This window comes from Balaenoptera ricei, chromosome 1 (assembly GCF_028023285.1).
Source record: "Balaenoptera ricei isolate mBalRic1 chromosome 1, mBalRic1.hap2, whole genome shotgun sequence".
Classification (NCBI taxonomy): Eukaryota; Metazoa; Chordata; class Mammalia; order Artiodactyla; family Balaenopteridae; genus Balaenoptera; species Balaenoptera ricei.
In genome coordinates this window covers 64,954,473-64,979,285 of record NC_082639.1, presented here as the reverse complement: position 1 = coordinate 64,979,285, position 24,813 = coordinate 64,954,473, and the positions used below count along the sequence as shown (strand labels likewise).

Here is a 24,813-nt window from a genome sequence, read left to right as displayed (position 1 = left end):
GCCGGAAAGGTCCAAACTCCTTCCTCGGGCCCGCCCCCGGGGGCGGGGCGAGGCGGAGCCTGAAGGCGCCGCGGACTACCCGGCCCGTGCCTTTTTTCCGTGGAACCTGAGGGAGAGCTCACAGATTTTGATTTCCCACTCTAGAACCGGGTAAGTGGCTTAAAAAGCCCCCTTAGTTCAGGCTGCGGACCTCCCCCGCGCTCGTCCAAAAGGAACCGAGCCGGATTTTGGCTGCGCTCCTGTCCTGCGTTCCGTCCTCCCCTAGAACCAGTGAATAAGGTGTTCGTGGCCGAAGTTATTCCCCTCCAGGGGCTGCAAGTTGGTCATCCGTAAATCACCAGGGCAGTTTTACTTGCTGGTCCTGGGAGCCCGGCTTTGCTTTCTGGCAGGGTGAGCGTTTCGGGGCCCACGGCGGGGCGCCCGTTGCTACTCCCCCCACCCCGCTCCCCCTGCCTGTCCTCCCGCTAGATTTCCCCTCGGCCCGGCCTGGGATCTGGATTCCTGAGGCCGCGCGCGTTTGCTGTGACCCCCGCCACAGGCAGCCGGAGGAGCCAATTTCTCCTTTCAGGCTCCTGTTTCCCAGGGCTCTTTCTGTCCGGCCTTTCCTCCTGCTTTGCCATCAGAGTTGCCGTCTTACTTTTGGAGAGAAATGTGTAGATTTTTTTCATCCCCCGCGCCCCCCCCCGCCATGGCTCCCACCTAGAAGAATCTTAAAAAGAAAGAAAATTAACAAAACACCCTGTGAACACATCGTGGGATATTTACGCAGTTCCTAGAGGAAACTTACCTCAGTGACCAAGAAAGGTGTGTTAATGATTGAACCACTGAAACGCTAAGGTTTGGACTGTTAGTCCGCAACTAGTAGAAATGGCAGTGTGATTCCCACTGAAGCCACTGGAGTGCTCCATGAGTGTCTGGTCAGCAGTAGTAAATCCCACCGAGCTCTGCTGCATCCAGTCTTTTCCTCAGAATACCTGGAGGGGTTTAGAATAATTATCTATTCAACTCCTCCTCCACCCCTTATTATCAGAAGTGGGTACTGAGATCCAGGCCGCTGAAGTAACCTGACAAGGTCACATGGCCAGGAAGAGACGTTTCTGTGGCTACTTTTAATTGTTAAAATTTTTTCTGGGTTAAGAATAATAAATAATATGCTGACATGAGTCATTCTTGATCAAAAGCAGCACATTTTGTAATGTTTGATTCTCTTTCCAAGTGTTTTTTCTTGCCAGAAATTCTTACTGAAGAATTATTTAAGAATTTTCTGTTTGCTTTTATGATATGACTTTGCTTTGGCTTTGTGAATTGATCTGTTCATTTTGTGTGAAAATATATTTCCAACATTTTCCCTATCTCTTTAATTTTCATTTAAACCAAATGGATTCAAGTGTAGCTTGGAAAAGATCACTGTTTGAGGAAGAATTTTAAATTCTGTATTTCCTCCATTTGCAAAGTGTGGTTGGCAACCTTTCAGAGGTAAAAAGTAAAACCAACATTAAACCGCGGTGCTCTAGTTCTTTAACGTTTATATTTGATAAATAGAAAAACCTGTTTGAAGTATAGGCTTAATTAAAAAACACAAGCAGTGTGACAAGCCTGCTGCTGACTGCAAATGATTTACTCTGAATAATAGAGCTTTTACAGCATGTCAGGCGTGCTCTGAAGCACTCACCACGTGCTGTTGCAGTTCATCTTCACAAGGATCCTATGCTAGGGAGTATTGGCCCCATTTTACAGATAGGGAAATTATTAGTTTTCCTAATAGAATCACTTCCTGTGTATCTCTAGTAGAGCCCTTAACTTATGGGCATTTGAAAATTTTCAGACCCAGAGCAGATACCTTAATCATAAAATATGTAATGCTACCTGCAATCTCTAAGAAATTAAAGGTCCTATATGCCAGTTTTTCAAAGGGTGAGATGAAAAGGATTTTACAGTAAGGGGAAAAAAACACCTAACAACATTTAAGGTGTTGGGTTCCAGCTGTGCTTCAGTGTGACCCTGGTGAGTCTCTTAACCCCTTGAATGTTTTCTCATCCATAACATGGATGGTGATTTTATTTCCACTTCTGCCTACAATTAAATGGTGGTTTTAATAACTGTTGCTTTTCTACCTATTGTGAAAATTATATCATTGGGTGTGAAAGATGTACTTTTTGGAAGAAATCAGGTATTGCAAGGGTTTAAGCACTGTAATTACCGTTAGTGTGTTGTGTTATTTTATTCTTTTTATTATTTTTTTAGCATAGTACCTATATTATGAAGCGGATGATGATCCTGTGGGTAGTTGAGGGGGTTCAAAGGCAATGAGTGCAGATTGGAGCCTGATCAATCATGGTGACAAAGGCTCAGGGGGAAGTAAGATCGCCAGAAACAAAGTAGAAGTCAGAGCTGTCAAGGTCATGCCCTGTTTCCTTACGAGCTCCATAGGATAAGGTGTAGTACTGGGCAAAGCAGGGGCGTCTTCTAAATCCAGGATTAAGGATGAGTCTCCTCCTTCCTTTGTTCTTTTCTTCCAACTTAGCAAATGTCCAAAAGTGAGGGAAAAAATGTATGTGCTAGATATTTTTGACAGATCCTATTTCAGGGTAATTTTGCTTTTATTATTGCTACAGCTTTTTGAGGGTACCAGTGATGTCTGTTGGTGAAAAGATAGATGCGAGAGCTTGAAAGAAATAAATAGGTAGGAAGTAGGTAAAAGAGCTACTCCTCTTAACGTGGTGTGTGTGCGCGCGTTGGGGGGAGATGAGGGCGGAGTGAGCAGGCGCTGGGGAGGAGTGGGGCTTGTTCTCTTTGCCCTCTGTGCTCTCTGAGTTTGGTACAGTGCCTCGCTTACAGTTAACGTTCAAAAAATACATGTTGAATGAATAACAACCAGTGTTTGGTATTAGTGTTTTGTTTAAATGATTCTCTGGACTGTGAACTCTTTGAGGCTAAGGACTTGATTTTACAAAAAGAGTGCTGTAAATATTGTCACATTAAATCAAAGATGACTATAGAATTATAGAACCAAAGATATTTTAACGAATAAGAAATTGGAAAGGAGAAAATAGATGGGAAAGGAACTGTGATATCACTATATATAGGAGTAAACATTTGTCAGGTTCTGTGCTTGATGTTTGCCGTCTCTTGCATAGTAACCCTGAGTGGAACTCAGTTTTCAGATGAAGAAGCTCAAAAAAAGTGACTGCCTTGCCCAAGACCACACAGCTAGTACAGGATAGATCTGGGATTCGTACTGAGAGCTGTCAGATTCCACAGCCCACACTCTTTCCACAACACCATGCTGAAAACAAAAAGGAGAATAAAAAAAACCAGAAAAACTATCTTATTTCCAGAGTGGAAAAGTCTGATCGGTGCAACCTTTTCTTTTTCTGTTTTATTTTCTTTATGTATATATTTCACTTTCTTCTCTAAGAAATACTCAGCTTGAGTGAAGACCCAAATAGAAATGCAGTAGTGAGACTGCTAGGTAGGTATGGCATGAGCTGCCTTTTCCTGCACAGGACTTCTCACCCTAGGACTGCTTGCGGCTCTACAGTGCAGGGAGGCTTATACCTGCTTCTGCCCCCTTTTTTTTAAGAAGAGGGCTGCCTTTCAGGATATGTCATTGCTAAACAGCCTTTTAGCAATGGAGAGTTTACTTTCTCCTCTGTGCTAGGTACTATATTAAATCATTTTAAATAAAGGGTTTTAAAATGACACAACTTTTGATTAATTATATCAAGAACTTCCCATTAATACCATCAAAGTGCTTTGATTCCCTCCACACATGGAAGGCTACTTTATAGTTAGCATGGGCTCTGTTCTGAGGAGTCCTGTGTTGAACTGCAGTACAGTAAAGATCTTTCATCTCAAGCCCTAGTTTCTGCAACTCTTTTTGATGTTTCAGTGGCTCGTGGTTAGTGAATATGATTATTCCAGAAGTTAGCAAAGATGTTCCCGGTGGTGGCAGAGTCTAACGATATTTGATATGGTTAATTTCAAGAAATTGTCATAGCACACAAATAAAATTATGGAGATCAGTCAAAGCCCTTTCATTGCATCTCTATAAGATTTTCAAAGTTATCCAATTCTATATATAAATGTTCTTTACCTTTTCTAAACTTATTTTAACTCTCGAGTTTTCTTTTCATTTCAATATTAACAGTGGTAGCAGAGAAAGGTTAACTATAATTTACCCTCGTGATTAAAAAAGATTACATACAAAGCAGTGTTTTTAGTTTTTAATGTTTATTCTTCTTTGTTAAGATGAATGAACTTCATAAAACTAAATGTTTCAACATTGATAAATCTCAAAAACTTAATGCTGAGAGGAAAAAGCAAGTTTCAGAATTCAGTACAATATGATCCAATCTAAATAAAGTTTGAAAACATGCAAAACAATAACAGTAGCACATATTGTTTACCGATGCAAATACATGTGGCAGTGGTATTACATCATGCCTGAGAAGGATGAGCCCTGAGTTTATGGGAATAGTCATCTCTTAAAACTGTGGGACAGAAATGGGATTGGGGATGGGTACAGGAGGCTTTGGTTACATCTACATGTTTTAGGTTTTTAGAATGTTAAGATTTGTTAAAGCTGGGTGGCAGGTAAATGTTTACTATATTCTTTATATTTCTTTCTATATTTGAAATATTACATAATCTAACAAAAGAAGATCTATTTATCTAATGTTAAGAAAACTTAAATTAGCTCCTAGAATTCCAAGATGTTGCAGCCCAAGCTTACAGCAAAGGAAACCTAAGATATTGTATCATGCTTCACCTATCCAGATGTTTTTGTTTGTATGTTTGATTCCCTTGTTGAAGGCACTAAATCCCTACAGGAAGTAATATGAAGTACTTTGCTTCATAGCTGAAGGATTTGTAAGATGAAAGGTCCTCAAACATGAAATGAGATCAGTGGTAAGCTCATGATTTAAACTGTTGTTTGAAAAATTGTTTGATCTTCTCCCTCCAGGGGAAAGAACATAGTGATAGCCTAGATACAATATGACAATATGTTAATTTTTTTTCTTAGTATCTAGGTCACCATGGCGACTGGACAGAAGTTGATGAGAGCTATTAGAGTCTTTGAATTTGGTGGACCAGAAGTGCTAAAACTCCAGTCGAATGTTGCCATACCAATTCCGAAAGACCATCAGGTGGAAATCATTACTTAAAAACAGGCAATAATTACACTGAGTGTGTGTCTCTAGCACATCAAGCTAATGTTCGAAAGAAGCAAACTCACAATGCTTTATAAAGACATTGAATTAGGACAGAGTTTACACTGTTTGCATCTATAAGCTCTCACAAAGCTAACATAATTCTAACTAGTGAAGTAAATGTATGAAAAGGAACAACATAAGAAAAGTTTTAAAGTTGAGAATCATCTCTGTAATTGGTTTTTTCTGAATGGAGTCATAAGTAGGTTTGAACAAGTTATTCTGTTACAGACTTTTAGTCATGATCTTTGTTTTATGCATGGGGAAAATAATTTTCTTCTGCATACATGCTTATTCACATATAAGAAAATTTAAATGCAGAGTTTAATCATTTCCAGTGACTTCAACAATATACTTTTTCAATAAAAATTGTGTATTTTTATTATTGCACCTTCTATGGCTCTCAAGTCTAATTTCCTTAGCAAGCCTTATGAGAGTTTTTACAGTGTGGCTATAATTTGGCAAAGATTATTTCTTATCATTCCTTCTCAACAGACTGCTGTAACAACACAAGCTTTATCTGGTTTCCCCAAGAGGTCCTGTCATTCCTTCTGTCTTTGCACATACTATTCCTTTAACCTGAAATAGCCTTTTTCTCCCATTCTGAAAGAATTTCTACTCATTCTTTAAGACCTAGCTCAAATACGCTTCCTTTGTAAGACCTTTCCTTACTTTTATAGCAGAAGTAATCATTCTGTATCAGTTAAGGTAAAATTAGCTTCTATTGTTGATGTAGCCTCAAAACGTCAAGGGTTCAACAGTAGAAAATGATGTCTCATTCACTAAATTCCACAATTCTAAAATGTTGGTGGATAGAGTTCTCCTCCAAAGTGATTTAGGGACCTGGATTTCTTCCATCATGTGGCCCTGCCACCTTCAACACCTTTCTTCTGAGGTTGCTATGAAAGGGTGGAGACACTATGTGAATTGCCTCGGAAGGTCTTTGTGGGCCAGGCCTGAAAGTAGCTCTCGTCACTTTTGTTCACATTCCATTTGGCTACTCGTAACTGTGAAGGAGCCAGGAAGGAATATTCTTCCTACCTGCCTAGGAGGAGGAGGAAATAGGTTTGATGAGCACATAGTGGTCTCTGCCACACATCCGCTCATATTTCCACCACTGTTTTTCCCAAATGTTTATAATATAGCACATAAACCATTCTGTCGTGTCTTTTTTTTTCGTTTTATGAGTGCACTCAGATTTTATTTTATTTTTTAAATTTTTATTGGAGTATAGTTGATTTACAATGTAGTGTTAGTTTCAGGTGTACAGCAAAGAGAATCAGTTATACATATATATATATCCACTCTTTTTTTTTTTAGATTCTTTTCCCATATAGGCCGTTACAGAGTATTGAGTAGAGTTCCTTGTGCTAGACAGCAGGTTCTTATTAGTTATTTTATATATTATAGTGTGTGTATATAGTATATATATATTATATATAATTATATATATATATAATTATATATAATTATAGTGTGTGTATATAGTATATATATATTATATAGTGTGTATATATAGTATATATATATTATATATTATATAATTATATTATATATAATTATAATAATTATATATAATTAATAATATATAATATATAATTATAATTATATATTATAAAATTATAAAAATATATTATAATTATTAATTATAATATATATTATATAATATAATTATATAATAATTATTATATAATTATTATTATATAATATAATAATATAATATATAATATAATTATATATATTATATATATAGTATATAGTATATAGTGTATATATTATATAGTGTGTATATATAGTATATATATTATATAATATATTTTATATATTATAGTTATTTTATATATATATTATATAGTGTGTATATATAGCATATATATATTATATAATATATTTTATATATTATAGTTATTTTATATATATAGGCCGTTACAGAGTACTGAGTAGAGTTCCTTGTGCTAGACAGCAGGTTCTTATTAGTTATTTTATATATTATAGTGTGTGTATATGTTGGTTTGTAAAACTGGAACGTGAGCTCATTGAAGGCAGGGTTTTCCTCACCATTTTTATAGCTCCCATAATCACTACAGTCCTAGCGTAATGCTGAATGAATGCCTAAATGCTCTGTTTGAACTAAAGTACATTGTTATTGCAGGTTCTAATTAAAGTCCAAGCATGTGGTGTAAACCCAGTGGACACATATATTCGCTCTGGTACTTACAGTAGAAAACCACTTCTTCCCTATACTCCTGGCTTAGATGTGGCTGGAATAATAGAAGCTGTCGGGGAGAGTGTATCTGCTTTCAAGGTATTACATTTTTAATTATTTCTATTTTAGCTTAATATGTATATATTTTTTTAACATTTTAACATAGCTTTAAAATGTGTCTGTGTTTAAGTCTTTAAAAGGCCCCATTACACAATTTCTGCCACTTGGGGGACTCCTCTAGTCAAAAAAGAAATTACCTTTTATCCAGAGACCTTGCTTGTCTGATTGTTGGCAATAAGTGCTAGGTCATTTCTGTGTTTCCATATCCCTGCATAATTGAACTGTGATCCTTTGATTTAACAGAAATACGTAAAGAAAGAAAAGAAGCAAGGAAATTATACTATTTCCTAACTCTTGGTAATACACAGCCAACATAGTTTTTTATTCCTTCTATAAAATTTGTTTCACAGAATAAAGGGAAGGCTAATTCTTTTGAATAATAAGTAAAAGATGAAAAAATGCAAGGTCAGCTCTACATTTTTAGAGCTGTGACTCAGACCGAGGTGACCGAGTCAGTGAAAATGTTATGATCAGGGCTTTCGTTATTTATGTGCCAAAAGGCATAAAAAACATAGTATATTCGTGTTCTTTCATCTTTCCTCATGATTCCTTGACCTGCTCAACTATGGCAGCACATTTACCAAAACTGAACTGAGATAACGAAGATTAACGTGGCCCGGGCCCAGGAAGCCGGCAAATTCCTGCAGCTTTCCACTCCTCCGCCTGTGGCACTCTGGCTTCTGCCCCCCACTGCTCCACTGAAACGATGCTTGCTCATGTCACTAATGGCCTCTATATTGCTGGAGCTAATGGGCCCTTTTATGTCATTATCTCTCTTGACTTCTCTGTGACATTTGACACTCTCAGCCACTTACTTTTTCTTAAAAAAAACTTTTTCTTCAGCTTCTGTGACATTCTCTCTCGCCCTTCCTCTCTGGGCATCCTTTTTCAAGCCCCTTTTTCTCTGCATGCTCCTCACATCTTGGTGTTGCCCAGCGCTCGCCGTCCCTACTTAGACTCTGCTTTTTATATTTTCTCCCTCATGATGGTCTCATACACGCCCTTGGTTTCCATTATCACATGTGATATCTTTAGCTTAGAATCTTCTGATAAGCTCTGGACCCCTGCTGTCCAAATACAGTAGCCACTAGCCACACGTGGCTATCTAAAATTAAGATTCAATTATAATTAAAAGTTCATTTACTCAAATGCGTAATAGACCCAGGTGTCTAGTGGCTACCCTACTGGGCAGTGCAGATGCAGAGCATTTACATCCTCACAGAAGGTTGTGTTGCAGGGCACAGGACCCACGTCGACAGCCTCCAGGAACCTCTTACTCATTGTGTCTAAAAGGGAGCTCATCTTTTCTCACAGCAGATCTGCTGCTCTCTCGTGTGACTGTCTTGGTGACATCTGGGGTTTGAGGCTTACCTCTCCATTCACTCTCCCTCACTCAGCTCTCCCTTACTGGAACTGTTTCCTCTCTCCTCTTTTCCTCCCCACTGCCTGTAGTGTAGTTCCGGTTATCTTACATGGTCCTTTACCTGGATTTCTATAATAGATACAACTTACCACCCTCCCTTCTTCCCCCGAGAATCTATCCTTGCTCTATAAGGAGTAATTTTCTAAAATGTACTTATGATTGTTATACACCTCTGTTTTAATTCTTGCATTAACTCTCTGTAGATTTCAAGGTACTGCTGGAACTGCTTATGTTATGAAAGAAGACTGTTTCGTGCTCTCTCCCCCACCTATCTTTTTCCATTCTTATCTCCCATTCCTTCTCACCCTGTAGTTTATTCTTTAGTAATAACTGTTTGTTCTTCCCTGCATATCCCATGCTCTTTCATCTCTGTGTCTTTGTTCATATTAGCTCTTCTACGTGGCAGAACTAAACTGAAACTTATAAACATGGGTTCAAGGGCTTTTACCCTCCAGCTTTCATTTCTTTTCATTTTATCTGCTGAAACTGTTACTTTCCACACATTAAACTACTTATTCGTTGGGAATGAATGCTGGTGATTTCTCAGCACCTATTCCTGCCACTGTTCCTTGACGTACTTTGTTTCCTTCACCCATAATGACTTTTCCCAGGTCTGGTTTTCAATTCAAGATCTTGTTCTGTCCTTCAAAGCCTACCTCAAATACTAGTTTCTCAGTGAAGCTGTTCTTGAGTCCTTCAACTTAGAAATAATTCCTTTCTTTCTCTTATACCTATCTCTGATGACCTATCATATTTGCCTTGCTTTGTAATTATTTCTATCCTTTTTTTTTCCTCTTCCTAACATTTAAGAAGCTTGAGACTAGGGAGAGTGTCTTGCAATTAATATCCATCACAGAACTTGAAGTACTACTTTCCATAGTGGATTCTCAGAACAGGTTTGAATTATATTGAAATCAATGCAATGTGTTTTTAAGCTGTAAAAACAGAATTAATCTTAAGTTAGTCATACTTGACCATTTTCAGGCAACACTGTTAAGCAGTGATGCTTGTCTTTGACTCCTAGATGCCTTTTGAACCTTTTTTATCTCTACCTCACCACATAGTGCTTTATTATAGGGCAAATTTAAGTATATTGAGAATTATTACCTTACTGTTTTGCTTATTCCAAGGAATATTTACTTTTTTTTTCTCTTCAAGAAATAGGAGTTAGCTTTTATTGTAATTCATAGCTGACATAGAATTCAGCTAATAAATGACTGAGCTGGGATTTGAATGTAGGTATGGCAGACTCTAATGTTCATATTCTCTCTACTACATTGAGATTGTTGAGGCTAGTTCTTTAATAGACCTGTGAAATAGATTATGAAAAACTGTATTGTCTTACTTTATCTTGGGTGTGTGTGTTGCAGGGGGGCAATAATGAGAAGAGGCAAAAAATGATAATGATTTTCATCATTGTACAGTATACTCTTATATTACTGAAAGGAATGGAAGTCCGTTCTTTCTCAAACTTGGCCACTAAGTTTTGTTTTAGGCTGACCTGCATAACAAGTAACATGAAAAATATTTTCTACAGGTGTTTTTTATTTTCCTGTATCTTTGTAAACTATTGTATATGTGTGTGTACACTATCATATATATTTATTCTTGAATCTGTAATTCTACATAGGTGGCAACAAATCTGTTGCCTATTTCATGCTCAATTAAAAAGCAGTCTTATAAGATTTCCATGTATTATGGAGAAAAAATAGAAATAGGAGTTAGGAGAGGTGCTTGTACTGGGCAGTCTAATTTCCCTAGTGCGCAGGTTACTTTGGGCAGGCCTGTAGTGCTTGTGTGGTGCCTTACCTTACCCTCAGTCATGCATCTGCTTTCCAGTAGCAAGGACCCAGCAGACGTTTATTGAGAGTTTTTATGTTTCTGGTGCTGTGACAGCTGAAGACATCTGTCCTGGCTCATCTTTGCTCTCAGGATCCAGGCAGAGTTGCCTGCTTTTTGGTGTATGCATGAAAAATGAGGGAAATACAGAAACAAATCTATGGAAAAGATTTAGAACAGGTGTTTGGTGTGTGGAAGAAACCTTACATTTTATTTGTTTCTTCTCCCTAGTATTTTGGGCCAAAAAAAAGGTTTATATTAACTGCCATTTACTAACTGCTTGATCTGAGCTAATTACTGAACTTGTATGTGCCTCAATTTCCTCATCTGTGTAGTGGGATTATCTAAAGGGAGATAATGAAAGTACTTTCCTCATAGGCCGTCATGAAGATCAAGTTAGATAATACTCATTAGACACTTAATGCAGTGCCTAGCACAGCAAGCTCTCAATAAAGGTTAGTTTTCAACATTATTATTAGACCATGCTGGACATTCTTTCTTTTATTTTTCCTATTTCCCTTGATTTTACTTCTTACTAGTTCCCATTAATAAAACATTTAAAACTGTTCAGTATTTTGAAGTTATTTTTATGAGACCTTAGGATGTAGAAAAAAATATATAAATACTCATTTATTTCTTGTTATAAAGGTTGCATTATAAAGGATCGTACCCATTTTGACATCATTTTTAATCCCTAAAGATTTATTAATTTATTGCTTTCCCCAGAAAGGTGACAGAGTTTTCACTACCAGCACAATCTCTGGGGGCTACGCAGAGTACACTCTGGCAGCCGATCACACTGTTTACACACTGCCAGAAAAACTGGACTTTAAACAAGGAGCTGCCATCGGGATCCCGTATTTTACTGCTTATCGAGCTCTGCTTCACAGGTAATAACACACTCTGTCAGCTTTATAATCAGCACTAGAGGAGGGCGACATTAACTGGAGGAGGATAATATATAATTTATGCTTCCTACCACCCGTCCACTGTCGGTCCTTTTTGGTTCCCATTTGGTTCCCATTAAGATTTATGGAGCAGAAACTGCTAATTTGGGAGACTGTTCTAATCACTGAAGAAAACAAAGAAGAGCAAAACACTGTCTTTGTCTTTAACATGCTCACAGCCTAGTAAGGGAGGGAGACGAAAGAGTAATAATATCGATGTATAATGTGGAAAGGACGGTGGTAGAGATGTGCATAGGGATTTGTGGGATCACAAAGGATGTGCCTGAGGTGATGAGGTAGGGCTTCCTGGCAAGATGTAAGACTTGGATTATTTTAAAGCCACGGTTCAAAAATCTTGTTATCCAGCTCCAGAAACTAATTGCTGCAACTTAAAAGGGCTCTACCCTGGACCCACTGGTCAGTTCCCATGGATGATACCTGAGAATCTATATTGTAATTAAATTCCCTAGATATTTGAAAAGGATCAGAGGGACTTATCCTGGGGAAGGGTAGCTGGGAGTGGGGAGGGCGTCCTAGACAATGGGAAGAGTTGGTGTGGGGGGCAAACATCATGGTATCTGGGGAGAAAGAGCTATAGCAGTTTGCTTTTGTTAGATAGAAGATTTCAAAGCAAAGAGTGCTGAAGAATAAGGTTGGAACATACTAATCTCTCAATAAATGTTAGCTGCCATTATCAAATAGGCGGGATTCAGATAATAAAAAGCTAGATTATAACGCTCACACATTTTTCTGTAAGGGATTGGGGGGTCATACAGTGTTTTTTTCAGGAGAGATATTGTCATGTTTGTGTTTCATTAAGGTCACCTATTTGCTATGCGAAGGATGGATTTGATGACAGGAATGGAGAAAGAGATGGGAGGGTCTTATAGAAGTACCCTCTCGGAACACTACTTAAGGGCTAGAGCAAGGGTCGTGGTAGAGATGGAGAGGAAAGGACAACTATTTAGGGGGTAAAATCAGAAATATTTGGTGACTGCATGTGGAGAATGAGGGAGAGAAAGAGCTTAAGAATACTTAAAGATTTAAACTTGGGTAATGTTTACCTTGACAAAGAGAAGGAGGAAAAAGTTTCAAAGGGAAACTGAGTTCAGTTTTGGATGTGAAACTAAGACAGACATCGTCATGGAGAAGTCCAGCGGTCTGTCGGATGAAAGAGTCTGAAGCTTGAAGCTTGGAGGTATAAATTTGGGGTTGTCAGCATGTGATGAGAGCTGACAAAATGAAAGTCATTGAAATCCCTCAGGGAGTGAGAAGAACAGTGGAGTGAGACCAGAACCTTAGTGAGCATTAACATTGAAGACTGGTCAAACGTAGGGAACAGAGACCTAAGGGAACCAAAGGGAGTGTATCCCAAGGGCAAGAGAGTCCAGAGTCACCATGTCTGTTAAACATCTGTTAAGCTCGTAGGTGTTGAAGACAGGAAGACCTAGGTTATAGTATTGTCTCCACCTACTACTGGTCAAATTGCTTTCCTGTCTCAACTGTAGTTTACTGACTTGAAAAACATGGATAATAATAGCATGTACCTCATGGGGTGTGGTGAGAATTAAATGAGGTAATTAATGCATGTAAAGCTCTTAGCATGCGAGTAGTACAGTCAGTGTGGGTAGTGTTAGGGGTAGTAGTTGGTGTTGCTACCAAGGAGGTAAGCTAGTTGTCAAATGCAGCAGTGAGGGCTATTTGGGAAAAAATACCAGCAGGGCTTAGCAATTAGGAGGTCATTGGTGGCTTTCGTCAGTTCATTTTCAGTAGAGTGGTGGACAGAAGCTTGATTGAGTGGGTTGAGGAAGGAAAAAAGAAATCGATTCTTGAATGGAGACTACTCTTAAAAAGCAGGGGAGACAGGCAGGAAGGGGTAGGAGAGTACTTGAGGAGAGTTTGGGAACAAAGGTTTTTTTTAAGGATGGGCAGGACTTGGACATGTTTGTAGCTGAGAAAGGGTCTGTCAGAGAGGCAGAGATGGAAGGCTTGGAAGAGAGGGTGGAGTGGCAGATAGGACAAGATCCTGAGCAAGGCAAGAAGGAGAGGACTTAGGACAGAGATAGAGAGATGGGCTTCAGATCGAAAGGAGAACTCATCTGTAAAGCCTGGAAGAGGTAGTGGTGTAATTATGGAAAGTTTGTGGACAGGGAGGTGGGACGTTGAAGGAGAAAGACAGAGAGAAGTTGGGACAATGTACCGTGGGGGCCAGGCTGACTAGGGACGGAAGTGAGGCCAGGAGCAGCACGAGGGCAGAAAAGGAGTAACTGAGAGACAGCGATCTGTGAAGCTGAAGAAGAAGTTTTGAGAGAATATGGGCTTACAGAATCAGGACAGGAGGTTAATATCGCTTATTAGTGTCTGATATTCCTCAGGTGGAATGGTTAGGGGTGGCTACCAGGTGTAGGGAGAGAGTGGTAAAAGCAGAGGAGAATTCAGGAATTGTGATTTGCGGTTTCCCTCCCATGAATGTTGAAATCTGCCAGACTGGGGCTGGATTTGGGGTGGAGGAGGAAGCCTATGTGCCAGGCCCTAGTCTTCAGTAACTACGATGGGGAACTACAGCAGCACAGAAGGCCAGGCCACGTGCTCTGGGCCTGCCGTGGGCCCCAGGGACAGAGGACTGTTAGTTAGGGTTCTCCAGAGAAGCAGAACCAACAGAATGTGTATATTGATAGATTGATTTGTGGAGGCTTGGTGAGTCTAAAATCTGATGGGGAGACTGGCAAGCTCTAGAGCCCGATAAGAGTAGCAGTACAAATCCAAAGGCAATCTGCTGACAGAATCCCTTCTTGCTCTGGGAGAAGTCTGTCTTTGTTCTATTAAGGCCTTCAACTGATTGGGCGAGGCCCATGCACATTATGGAAGATAATCTGCTTTATTCAAAGTCTGCTGACTTAAATGTTAATCTCATCCAAAAAAGCACCTTCACAGAAACATCCAGAATGTTTGACCCATATCTGGCACCATGGCCCAGCCAAGCTGACACATAAAATTAACCATCACAGTGACCCTACACAAGGATAGCAGGATCGTAGCCATGGGGATCCAGGAGAAGGTTAGCCAGCTTTTTCTCCGCCCACTGCAGGCCCAGAGGTTTAGGAGAATGTGCTTAGTGTGTGAGGAGTTGTTTATAAGATTTAAAAAAAATCATTGGGAAGTATTTCATGACCCATAGCGTAACATTAGTAATCCTATTCCCTTACATTTGTATTTTACTTTTTAAAATGTCAAGTGTTTTGGTAATACCTATCTCAGTTTATCATTGCAAACCCTCAGTTTAACTCACTGCCCTCAACCCCCCATCTCCAAGCAAGCATGTTGGAGAAACTTCATTTACTGACTCACAATTGTCATTTGTCAGCTGTTGGCACGGGGGCTTGAGCAGGACTCCAGGCTACCGTGTTCTCACTCCCAGGTTGAACATAATGTCTGTACAGGGTGGCCACGCCCTATTGTCCTGGTAAGTAAAGGATCCTTGCTGGGCGTCAGATCTGGATCACACATTGGTTGCTGGCTTGTGACATCAGCACTTGTCCATCTGAAATGATAAGGCATCCCTCTCTGTCTTGCTGCACGTTCCACGTTCCATGTTTTCAGTGTAATAGAAAAACAGTGGTATGAACCAGAAGTAAAAAGAATATGTCATTTCACCAGAGGGTCTGGACATTTTAGGGGCTGATAGGGGAACCTGTGTGACAGAATTTATTGTATTTCATACTCTTACCATCGCTGACTCAGCATTGCTTCCTGAAACGAGGGCTTAGAGGCTGTGCAGCCAGATGTTCAAAGGCATGGAGAAGGAAGGCAGTAGCTGCTATGTTTACTTGGGTATTACTCTGTGTTTACTGTGGAATAAAGACTGAGCCGTAACGACCCTGTTTTGAGACACTTTCTGTGGGAATGAATGGCGGACTCCAGTTCCTCTAGGTGAAGCAATTTCACTTAACACACCAACAAGGCCTCTGAGAAGGTAGCCCAATAACGTGATCCCGGCATCCCAACGGTGCCTGGCATGTGATAGACTCCCAATAAACATTTGTTGAATGAATAAGTGAATTGAAGGTTTACTTTTATCTGTGGCTCTGCAGAACCATTGTTTGATCCTGTGGAGCTTGGAGAATGTCTTGGGTTATATATCAGGATGAGTTTCCTCTTTGGGTAAGTGTTAGTTGAACTGAGGGTTCTCTTAAGAATTATGACAAGCATTGAGCTTAATTAGCTCCAGAGTAAGGCGATGAAGCTCTGCTTTCTTTTTCAGTGCCCGTGTGAAAGCTGGAGAAAGTGTTCTGGTTCATGGGGCTAGTGGAGGGGTAAGTATTTGTTCTTTAAGTTTATTTTTAAAAGAGCTTACGTTTGTGCGTTTCACGTTGTATTTCTTTAAGTTGTTTTTAAAAGCCAAATTTGTAAATATAGTCAAGGGTGCTTTTTTTCTTTTTGTAGCGAGGCTTCTTTAAATTCTGTCTTCTGAAGGTGATTCCCTGTCATTAGTTTAGCTTTTCTTGGTTAATAAATTCAATAGATTACCCGGTCAAAAACGTATGCATTAGGTTTTCCACCTGTGTTGGGTATGGACCAAGATAAACTGGCTTTGTTTTTCTCTTCAAGTAGTGTATGTTATAAGAAGATTTATTTAGAATTTTAAACAGTTCTTTAAGGTTAATGTAAATTCCACATTCCCTTAGATAAGGAAACTAAGGCTCATTAAAGCTTTACCGCTGTTGCCCCAGACAGCACTGCAAAGCCACGCAGCGAGCCTTCGTCCTTTCTAGCTCCCTTCCTCCTCGCCTGCTGCGCTTTGATGACATTCGTGGGGTGCACAGTATACAGCTGTGTCCTTCACACCACAACCCATGGCTTAAAATGCTAATGGGGCTGGGGGGTACTCAGAACTTATAAAATCAGCCCTGCAGTGAAATGATTCAACGCAAGGCTGTCAGAAACCTCTTCAAGATACTGGCTGTCAATCTGCCTCCGAAGAGCTTAGAGGAAAAGTTAGAGCTCTGAGGTTGGAATTTAACAAGAAATCCACATGACCTCTATCAGGCACATAAAGGCTTTAGAAATTTTGGAGACAAGATTTCGTATTTTTAAAATACAGGGCCTGGGGCTGGATGGCTCACCTTGAGGAAGCTGGTTAACCCTTTCGGGGCACTGTGTATTCCAGAGAGTAGATGGAAAGAAGTAACCGATTACTGGCACATTGTTCCCAGAATAATGAGAGGCATCCTGAAAATGTGAATTTACCTCTAAAAGTGGCCAGATAATACAAACAGAGAATTCAGACCTCTGCATATCTGTTACTTAACGTGAATGTATCACCAGGTTTCACACCCAGCTTCCTGTGTCCCTTCAATAGATTAATTCTGAAGGATTTCACAGATCAGACTATTTACCAAAAAACACCAGGATTGTCTTTCTGGGGCTTGAGAAAATATGACAGATATACCTTGGCAAAAAACGCCCCTTGTTTAGCTTCAGCGAAGAGGCTGTTTTGGGGTTAAATTAACTTTAACCCTAAATAACTAAAGGATCTGTCAAACATTCATGTATTTAAATTGCTTTGGCTTTCAGAGAGCTACCCTTGTGCTCTGTATCAAAGGGAGAGATTTCAGTAGGAAGGGGAGAGAAGAGTTTAAAGAAAATCTCTTTTTATTCCCTTTACTCTCTTGTAAAAAGCCAGGTTGCTTCACCATGATTTTTTTTAAAAGACAGAGTCCGCACTGTTCTCTGTGCTGGCTGAGTTTGTGAAATCCTTGGCTGGCGGGGATAGGCTGGCGACCTGGTGTGTGAAGCGCTTCTGATCCTGCCTGCCCTCTCAGAGGGAGCCAGTGCTGGGCTTTGTCTTGCTTCTGTTTGTACTTTCTGTCCTCATTTAAATCAAATTCCTTTGGGATTATGCTGTGTATGTAAAATGGTGTAGAATGTATGAACACAGCTATTATCCAGATATGTTGGTGGGGAGTGCCCTATTTTAGTGTCAGCAAAATAAATAGAAGAAAAAATAGTTGACACATAATGGTATATAATCTTATATAATCTATTGAAGGAATATTGTTAGTATAATTGTTGACAAGAACAGAATAAACAGCGCCTTTAAAATAGCTACTGAGTGCCCCTTTGAAGTAGTTAGAGCATAAGGAGGTATATTTACATTAACTCTTAGGTTCAAATGTGGTTTTATTAGAAGCCCCCTGTTTTTTTAATTGAAAATTAAAGTAGCAAAAATCAGTCATGCTAACCACATAGTGTATTGTTATTTCATGGAATTGAATGTCTGTTGCCCTCAGTGGGCAGTGAGTTCCCAGTGTTTGTTTTGGTTAATCAGACAGATCCTCACCGTAACCCAAGTGGGCTCAGGCTCATCACTCCCAAATGCCGTACAGTCTTTAAGGTCTGTTTCAGGCCTGGGAGTCTGTGATTCTGTTACAATTTTAACTAATTTCTATCATCATTTTTCACCTTAATTCTTTTCTATCATGCCCAATCTATAATCATTTTACCTTCCTTTAAATCAGTGGTTATCAATAAGGGGTGATCTTATATCATCTCTTCTCCCCCTTGGGGACATTTGGCAGTGTCTGGGGACATTTTTGGTTGCTACAACTGGGTGAAGGAGTCTGGCATCCAGAGGATAGAAACTAGGCATGCTGCTAAACATCCTTCACTGCACAGGACAGTCCCCACTGCAAAGAATTACCCGGCCCAATAGTGCCAAGTTTGAGAGAGCTTGCTCTAAATGTATGTGACGCTTATCTGTGCCATTCATTTGGCATGTGGTCAAACGTATTTCCTAGTATTGCAATTTACATAATTGCTTTTATCTATATTCCTAAAATAATTTTATTTCTCCTTTATACTAAGCACATTTATCTAGTGCTCTAGTGATTTCATCAAGTCCCGTGGCTTTAAATACCATCTGTAAACTGATGAATCTCAAATTTACGTTTCCAATTCTGAATTCTTTCTAGCCCATACCCATATTCAGCTGATGACTTTACATCTTCAGTTAGGTGAGCAATATACAGCTCAGCATGTTCAAAGTGAATTCTTGATGCTCTCACAAAGTTGATCCTCTCTAACCTTCCTTATCCCAGTCAATCTACCCAGTTAATCTGGCCAAAGACCTGGGAGACATCCTTAATTCTTCTCTTTTCCTCACCTTCCACCTTCAATCTATGAGGAAGGCCTGGCCTTCCTACTCCCATTTCCCCCTACCTTCTTTTTGCCTCTCATGTAATTGGAATTTCTTTTAAAAGCCTAATTTGGATCATATCCCTCTCCTGCTTAAACTCTCCAGTAGTTCTGCATGGCTCTTAAATGTAATCCAAAGCCTTTACCTCCAAGGCCCTGTGTGCCTTGGCCTCTCTGTGCCCCTCTGGCCTCATCTTCTGCTGTCCCACATGTCCCGCCCTCAAGCCACATTGACCCTCTTTCATTTTTTTTATTTTTAATAAACTTATTTATTTATTTATTTATTATTTTTGGCTGCATTGGGTCTTTGCCGCTGCACGTGGGCTTACCCTAGTTGCAGCGATCGGGGGCCACTCCTCATTGCGGCACGCGGGCCTCTCACCACATCGGCCTCTCCCGTTGCAGAGCACGGGCTCCAGGCATGCAGGCCTCAGTAGTTGTGGCACGCGGGCTCAGTAGTTGTGGCCAGTGGGCTCCAGAGCGCAGGCTCAGTAGTTGTGGCGCACGGACTTAGTTGCTCCGCAGCATGTGGGATCTTCCCCGGCGAGGGATCAAACCTGTGTCCCCTGCGCTGGCAGGCGGATTCCCAACCACTGCGCCACCAGGGAAGTCCCACATTGACCCTCTTTCTGACCTTTGAAGGTCCCAAGCTCATTCCTGGTTCAGCCATGACCATTCTGCCTACAACATCTCCAGCAGGCTTCCCAGACCGTCACGTGCTTGTCCTTCACTTCATTCAGGTCTCACCTCTTCAGAGCAGCCTTTCCTGATGACCTAACTGGCCCCTTTCCCTATCTCTTTATAACCCAATAGGCTATTTTATTTTTTTCAAGTACTTTTCATTTTCTGAATTTACTTTATTCATTTATTTGTTCATGTGTTTATTATCTTCCCCCTACCTTAGAACATAAGTTTCTTGCATGAAGAATCATGTCTTGCACATAGTAAATAATAAACGTTCATCATATTAATGAATAAATTAACTTGCTCATGTATGTACCTGTCTCCTCCACTTAAGTGGTAGAGGCCTTACCTTTGTTATGTAATATTTTATATGTACAATTAAAGTATGAAGTCAGTGAGCACATTTTCATCACCTTTAAACCCTGTATCTTTTGCACAAAGCAGATGCTAAATGAACATTTTGTGCAGTGGTTACAAACTCAAGCTCTGCAATCTGATTTGGTCCAGCTCCTGTTTCCATATATATAAGCTTCAATTTTCTCATCCGTGTACCAGGGACAATAACAATATCTACTTCACAGGCTTCTTGTGAGGATGAAATGAAGCAATACATAGAAAGTATTGAGTGTAATACCTGGCATATTATAAATGCTCAGTAATAGTTAGCTGTTGTTGTTCTTATTTCTTTGTTTAGGCTCTTAAACTTCTTAACAATAGCTAGAACCTAGAAAAACCTGAAGTTCATTATATGTATTTAATAAATGTTTGCAGGGATGCAAAGAATCTAAAATGTTGGGCCATATTTTGTTTTTCAGGTTGGAATAGCAGCATGCCAAATTGCTAGAGCTTATGGCTTAAAGGTTTTGGGCACAGCTGGTACTGAGGAAGGACAAAAGATTGTTTTGCAAAATGGAGCCCACGAAGTGTTTAATCACAAAGAAGCTAATTACATTGATAAAATTAAGGTAAAATTGTTCTATTATTTTATAAAAGTAAAATTTTGTTTCATGGGAGACTTAACATTTTTTTTGTAAGTTCTTTTATCAACTACTCTCTTAAAGTTGTTTTGCTTATGTGTGTTTTAAAGATTTAATTTAACAGAGATGTCTAGTTTTCAAACCTTCACTATCATTTCTCTCTTGTTTATTTTTACTAAGTAAAATATAGCCTCTCTAGAGGCTTATAGCTATAAAAACTGGTACTCTTTAATGCAAATCACATTTTAAGTAAAGCCACCACAGCTTTGTATTTGCAGCTGTGAGGCAGTTTTTTTGTTTGTTTGTTTAATATGTATTGTGAATATTGTGACACGATCACCACAACAAGTCTAGTTAACATCTGTCCCCATACATAGTTATACAATTTTTTTTTCTTGTGATGAGAACTTTTAAGATCTATTCTCTTAGCAACTTTCAAATATATAATACAGTGTTATTAACTGTAGGCACCATGCTATGCATTACATCGCCATGACTTATGTATTTTACAACTGGAAGTTTGTACCTCTGATCCCACCTTTACCCCTGTCACCCGTCCCCCACCCCCACCCCACCTCTGGCCACTAAAAGGTAGCTTTAATATAATTTCTATTGGTGTAAATTTTCCATAGAAGAGAAGTTATCCACAGATTAAAAACTGGATCTGTTTAGCCTAGGGAATAAATTTTATTTGTTTACTGGATACTTTGGAGGAGTAAGCACTACCTCATCCAAAGCGCGAGATAGAATTTAGTTATTATTGCATCCATTCCATTGCTGCAGCAGAATTCAAACAGATTCTGAAGTTCTCCATTTGTGCTATAGTAGCAGTTTACTAAACACCTATTACTTTGCTAATCCCCAAACTACTTGCTCATGTTGAGAAAGAATTGGTATATTCCAGGTACTGATTACTGTGTAAACAAGGTCATTACAAACTGAGGAAAAATATGAGCGAGAGTTTATTACCACTGAATCATCTTGCCAAAAAACTGAGTAAAGGCACTCCTTTGTTATATGTTGAGGGAACCTAAAATTGATTGAGTATGCACTCATGATACCAGTATCAGAGATGAAAAATTGTCAGTTATTTTAAGAATATGTTTTTGTTTTGCAGTCTAATTCCGTCTCTTCTACTGGTTCCTTCTGCTTAAGTCTCTCTCATTCTCCAAAAACATTCTCTTAACCTTTTATCTCCCCCTCCCCCTCCTTTACCACCACATTTCTTGAAAAAGTCAGGGGTACTTACTGCTCTTACTTCCTTACCCCCCACTGCAGTTATGCTTCCACCCCAGCTACTTACACGGCTTGTCAGGGCTGCTGGTAAGCCCCTAGTTACCAGGCAGCTGCTCTTGGCTCAGTCCTCATCCTGTTTGACCCTGACCACACCTGCTAGAAGCTGGCTCTCTTCTTACTTCTCTGACTTCATTTTCAGTCTCCCTTCTCTTCATTTTACTTAAATGTTGGTATTCCTTAGGTCTTTCCCCTTGCTCTCTAATCTTCTCTGGTGCTGCACCTGCATCCTGATTCATCTCACACACACCCTTATACTGCTGGTTTCCAGCACTACCTCTGGCCTGTTTCATTGCTTCACGCCATCAGCCTACTAGATACTGACACTCATCTGGTCCCTCAGGACAGAAACCCACATTTCATTTCCTGTCCCTGTTGTTTAATCACCATTCTCCCTCCTACCCATCAAATTGGTCACCTCCTCTATCAGTGTCATCTCTGACATGCCTTTCATATATGTCTCTGTTTCTCTTTTCCATTCATCGTTGTGACTTAGTTTAGCCCTCATCTTCTTCAGCCTTGACTATTATTCCCAGCTGAGCTAATCTCCCCTCTGTCTTCTCTAGTGTCTCCAGCATTATTTGGTTCTCTGTTTAAAAAAAGGAAGAAAAAAAGAAAAAAGTCTTCAGAAATAGCTGAAATGAGAGCCCCATGAGAACAGGAATGTTTGTCTTTCTTCTTCCCTGCTGCACCTCCAGTGCCTAAAACAGTGTCTGCACAAGAATTAATTCATGAACACCCGCCCCCCAAAAGTCCAAATCTTTTAACGTGCATTTGGTGTGTTTTCACAGTCTGAACCAATTTGCAATTTCTTGTCTCCCACCTCTTCCCGCACCCCCATCTCTTTCCCAAATACGTACTCCAGCTCTGCTGGGCCGCTTTCCAGTTCCAACTTGCACTCTTAGTCCCTACATCTTTGCTTTTCTGTTTCTTTTGTCCAGACCGACTGCCTCATGTCTAACTTCCTCTTGCCCCCTCTTCCTTCTGTTTCACTTAAGGAACTCCTACTCATCCCTCAGGGCCCAGGTCATCATCTCTGTGGAATTTTCTCTGACCTTTACAGATGATCAGAGTTATAACTTTTATTCCCTCCGTAACCTGTGGTTTATTTCTGCTAATATAGTACTTAGCCCATCACATCACAGTGAAGATTGTAGTGTTTTCCATCTTCCTCACTTTGTTTTGAGCTCCTTATGTCCATCTTGGCATTTCTAGTACCTCTCACAGTGCCTGACACAGGTATTCATTTTTTTGTTAAAATAAATGAATATACGGTACATTTGTATAACTTATTTAAGAGCCAGTTTTAGATGTTGGGAACCAACATCTGAGAGCCCAAAGGAAAAGAAATAGTCTGCCAAGCTGATTGTAGACCACTTAGAACAAAACTGAATGCACACACACACAAAATCCTGCAACAGCAAACAGCCAGTGATTTTTTCTTTTGTTTTCTGTTTTTTTAATAAAAATGGGAAACCCAATGTCCAGTTTTGGATTTTTGATTTGTTCCTTCTTTCTCTATTGAAGTACATTTTGAAGATAGAACATTTTCAGCTAAGGAAAAAGTACTTTATAGTCAAGTTGAGTCTAAGCGCCTGAAAATTTTGGACAAATTTTATTTCATTATAGCAATTTATTTAATACAGACCTTTATCATTTTAGATGTTGTGGCTAGTACCTTGGAATTACAGCATCACTATATAATTACATTATCTTAAAATTTGCATTATTAGTCTTTAAAATATAGCATCTTATGTCATTTGAAACACAGTTCTGTAATATATGGGACTATGATAACAGTTATTTTTCCTAATCTACTCTGCATTCTTTTATATTATATAGAAATCTGTTGGTGAAAAAGGAGTTGATGTGATCATTGAAATGCTAGCGAATGTAAATCTTAGCAACGATTTGAATCTTTTGTCACATGGAGGACGAGTAATAGTAAGTATTTCATTTTTTTTTACCACTTTGTAGTTTTATCATAATTTAACTCTATTTTGCAGTCATCTTTAACTATAGACATGTTGTTTTTCATACTAGGTTGTTGGCAGCAGGGGTCCTATTGAAATAAACCCTCGGGACACCATGGCAAAGGAATCTAGCATAATAGGAGTTGCTCTCTATTCATCCACCAAGGTAGGAAAAGAAGTGACTCTGATTTTGGTACCTTAAACATTGATATAATTTGTCTAGTCAGGCAGACTGAAAATTTAAGTAGATGTTAAAGTTAGTTATCTGACTAAGTGGGTTAAGGATTAATCCCTAGAAGATAACTAGGGTGACAATATAATTTTACTTTCCAAGCCAAGGCACTTATGAAAGAGAAAGGAGATACTATTCGCAATTACTAATTACTTCCGGACGATAGGTATTTTGTAAACTGAGACCGCCACAGACAAATTGCACTAATGGTTAACCTATAGAGAACTACTTATTTTGTAGTTCTGGACAAGTTGACAAAAGCCACATATTTGTGAGAAATTCTTAATGTTCTCTTAGATTCTGAAAAATTTTAATGCTTCTGAAAATTAAGTCATGTGTTCCTCTACTGAAAAATCTTTTTCTTTTCCTCAGGAGGAATTTCAGCAGTTTGCAGCAGCCCTTCAAGCTGGAATGGAAATTGGTTGGTTGAGACCAGTAATAGGTCCCCAGTATCCATTGGAGAAGGTGGCCCAGGCTCATGAAGATATCATTCATAGCAGTGGGGCTACTGGAAAAATGATTCTTCTCTTAAAATGATTAATCCTTCCACAGATTTCCTGCGTAATTAAAGGTTTCTTACCTCAGTTTTACGTACAGTACATTTGCTTTAATTAGCATTCATTTGATTCAGTGAGTTTCTTATATTAAAAAAAAAGATTTATCTTTAGCGATCATAGACATTGGAGTGCAATTTATTTTCTAGCTGGCAATA

General features: G+C 39.3%; 1 protein-coding gene across 3 annotated transcripts; it reads left to right on the top strand.

The window, feature by feature from the left end:
- Positions 1-42: 42 nt before the first annotated feature.
- CRYZ (crystallin zeta) lies at positions 43-24,700 on the top strand. 3 transcript variants are annotated; one of them, XM_059924540.1, is made up of 9 exons: positions 43-150; positions 5,027-5,150; positions 7,366-7,518; positions 11,528-11,691; positions 16,010-16,061; positions 20,442-20,591; positions 23,739-23,840; positions 23,940-24,035; positions 24,474-24,700. In XM_059924540.1, exons 2-9 carry the CDS (start codon positions 5,040-5,042, stop codon positions 24,636-24,638), a joined length of 993 nt encoding a protein of 330 aa, XP_059780523.1. In that variant the 5' UTR covers positions 43-150; positions 5,027-5,039; the 3' UTR covers positions 24,639-24,700. The 3 variants fall into 3 exon arrangements, with proteins under 3 accessions (XP_059780523.1, XP_059780533.1, XP_059780539.1); XM_059924550.1 differs by lacking the exon at positions 43-150 and adding an exon at positions 524-804; XM_059924556.1 differs by lacking the exons at positions 43-150; positions 5,027-5,150; positions 7,366-7,518; positions 11,528-11,691 and adding an exon at positions 15,158-15,909.
- The last annotated feature ends 113 nt before the right edge of the window (positions 24,701-24,813 follow it).

Coding starts and splice junctions, on each gene's coding strand:
- CRYZ (XM_059924540.1), top strand. CDS start 5,040: ATGGCGACTGGACAGAAGTTGATGAGAGCTATTAGAGTCTTTGAATTT. Junction 5,151..7,365: donor CAATTCCGAAAGACCATCAG/GTGGAAATCATT, acceptor TTGTTATTGCAG/GTTCTAATTAAAGTCCAAGC. Junction 24,036..24,473: donor CTCTCTATTCATCCACCAAG/GTAGGAAAAGAA, acceptor TCTTTTCCTCAG/GAGGAATTTCAGCAGTTTGC.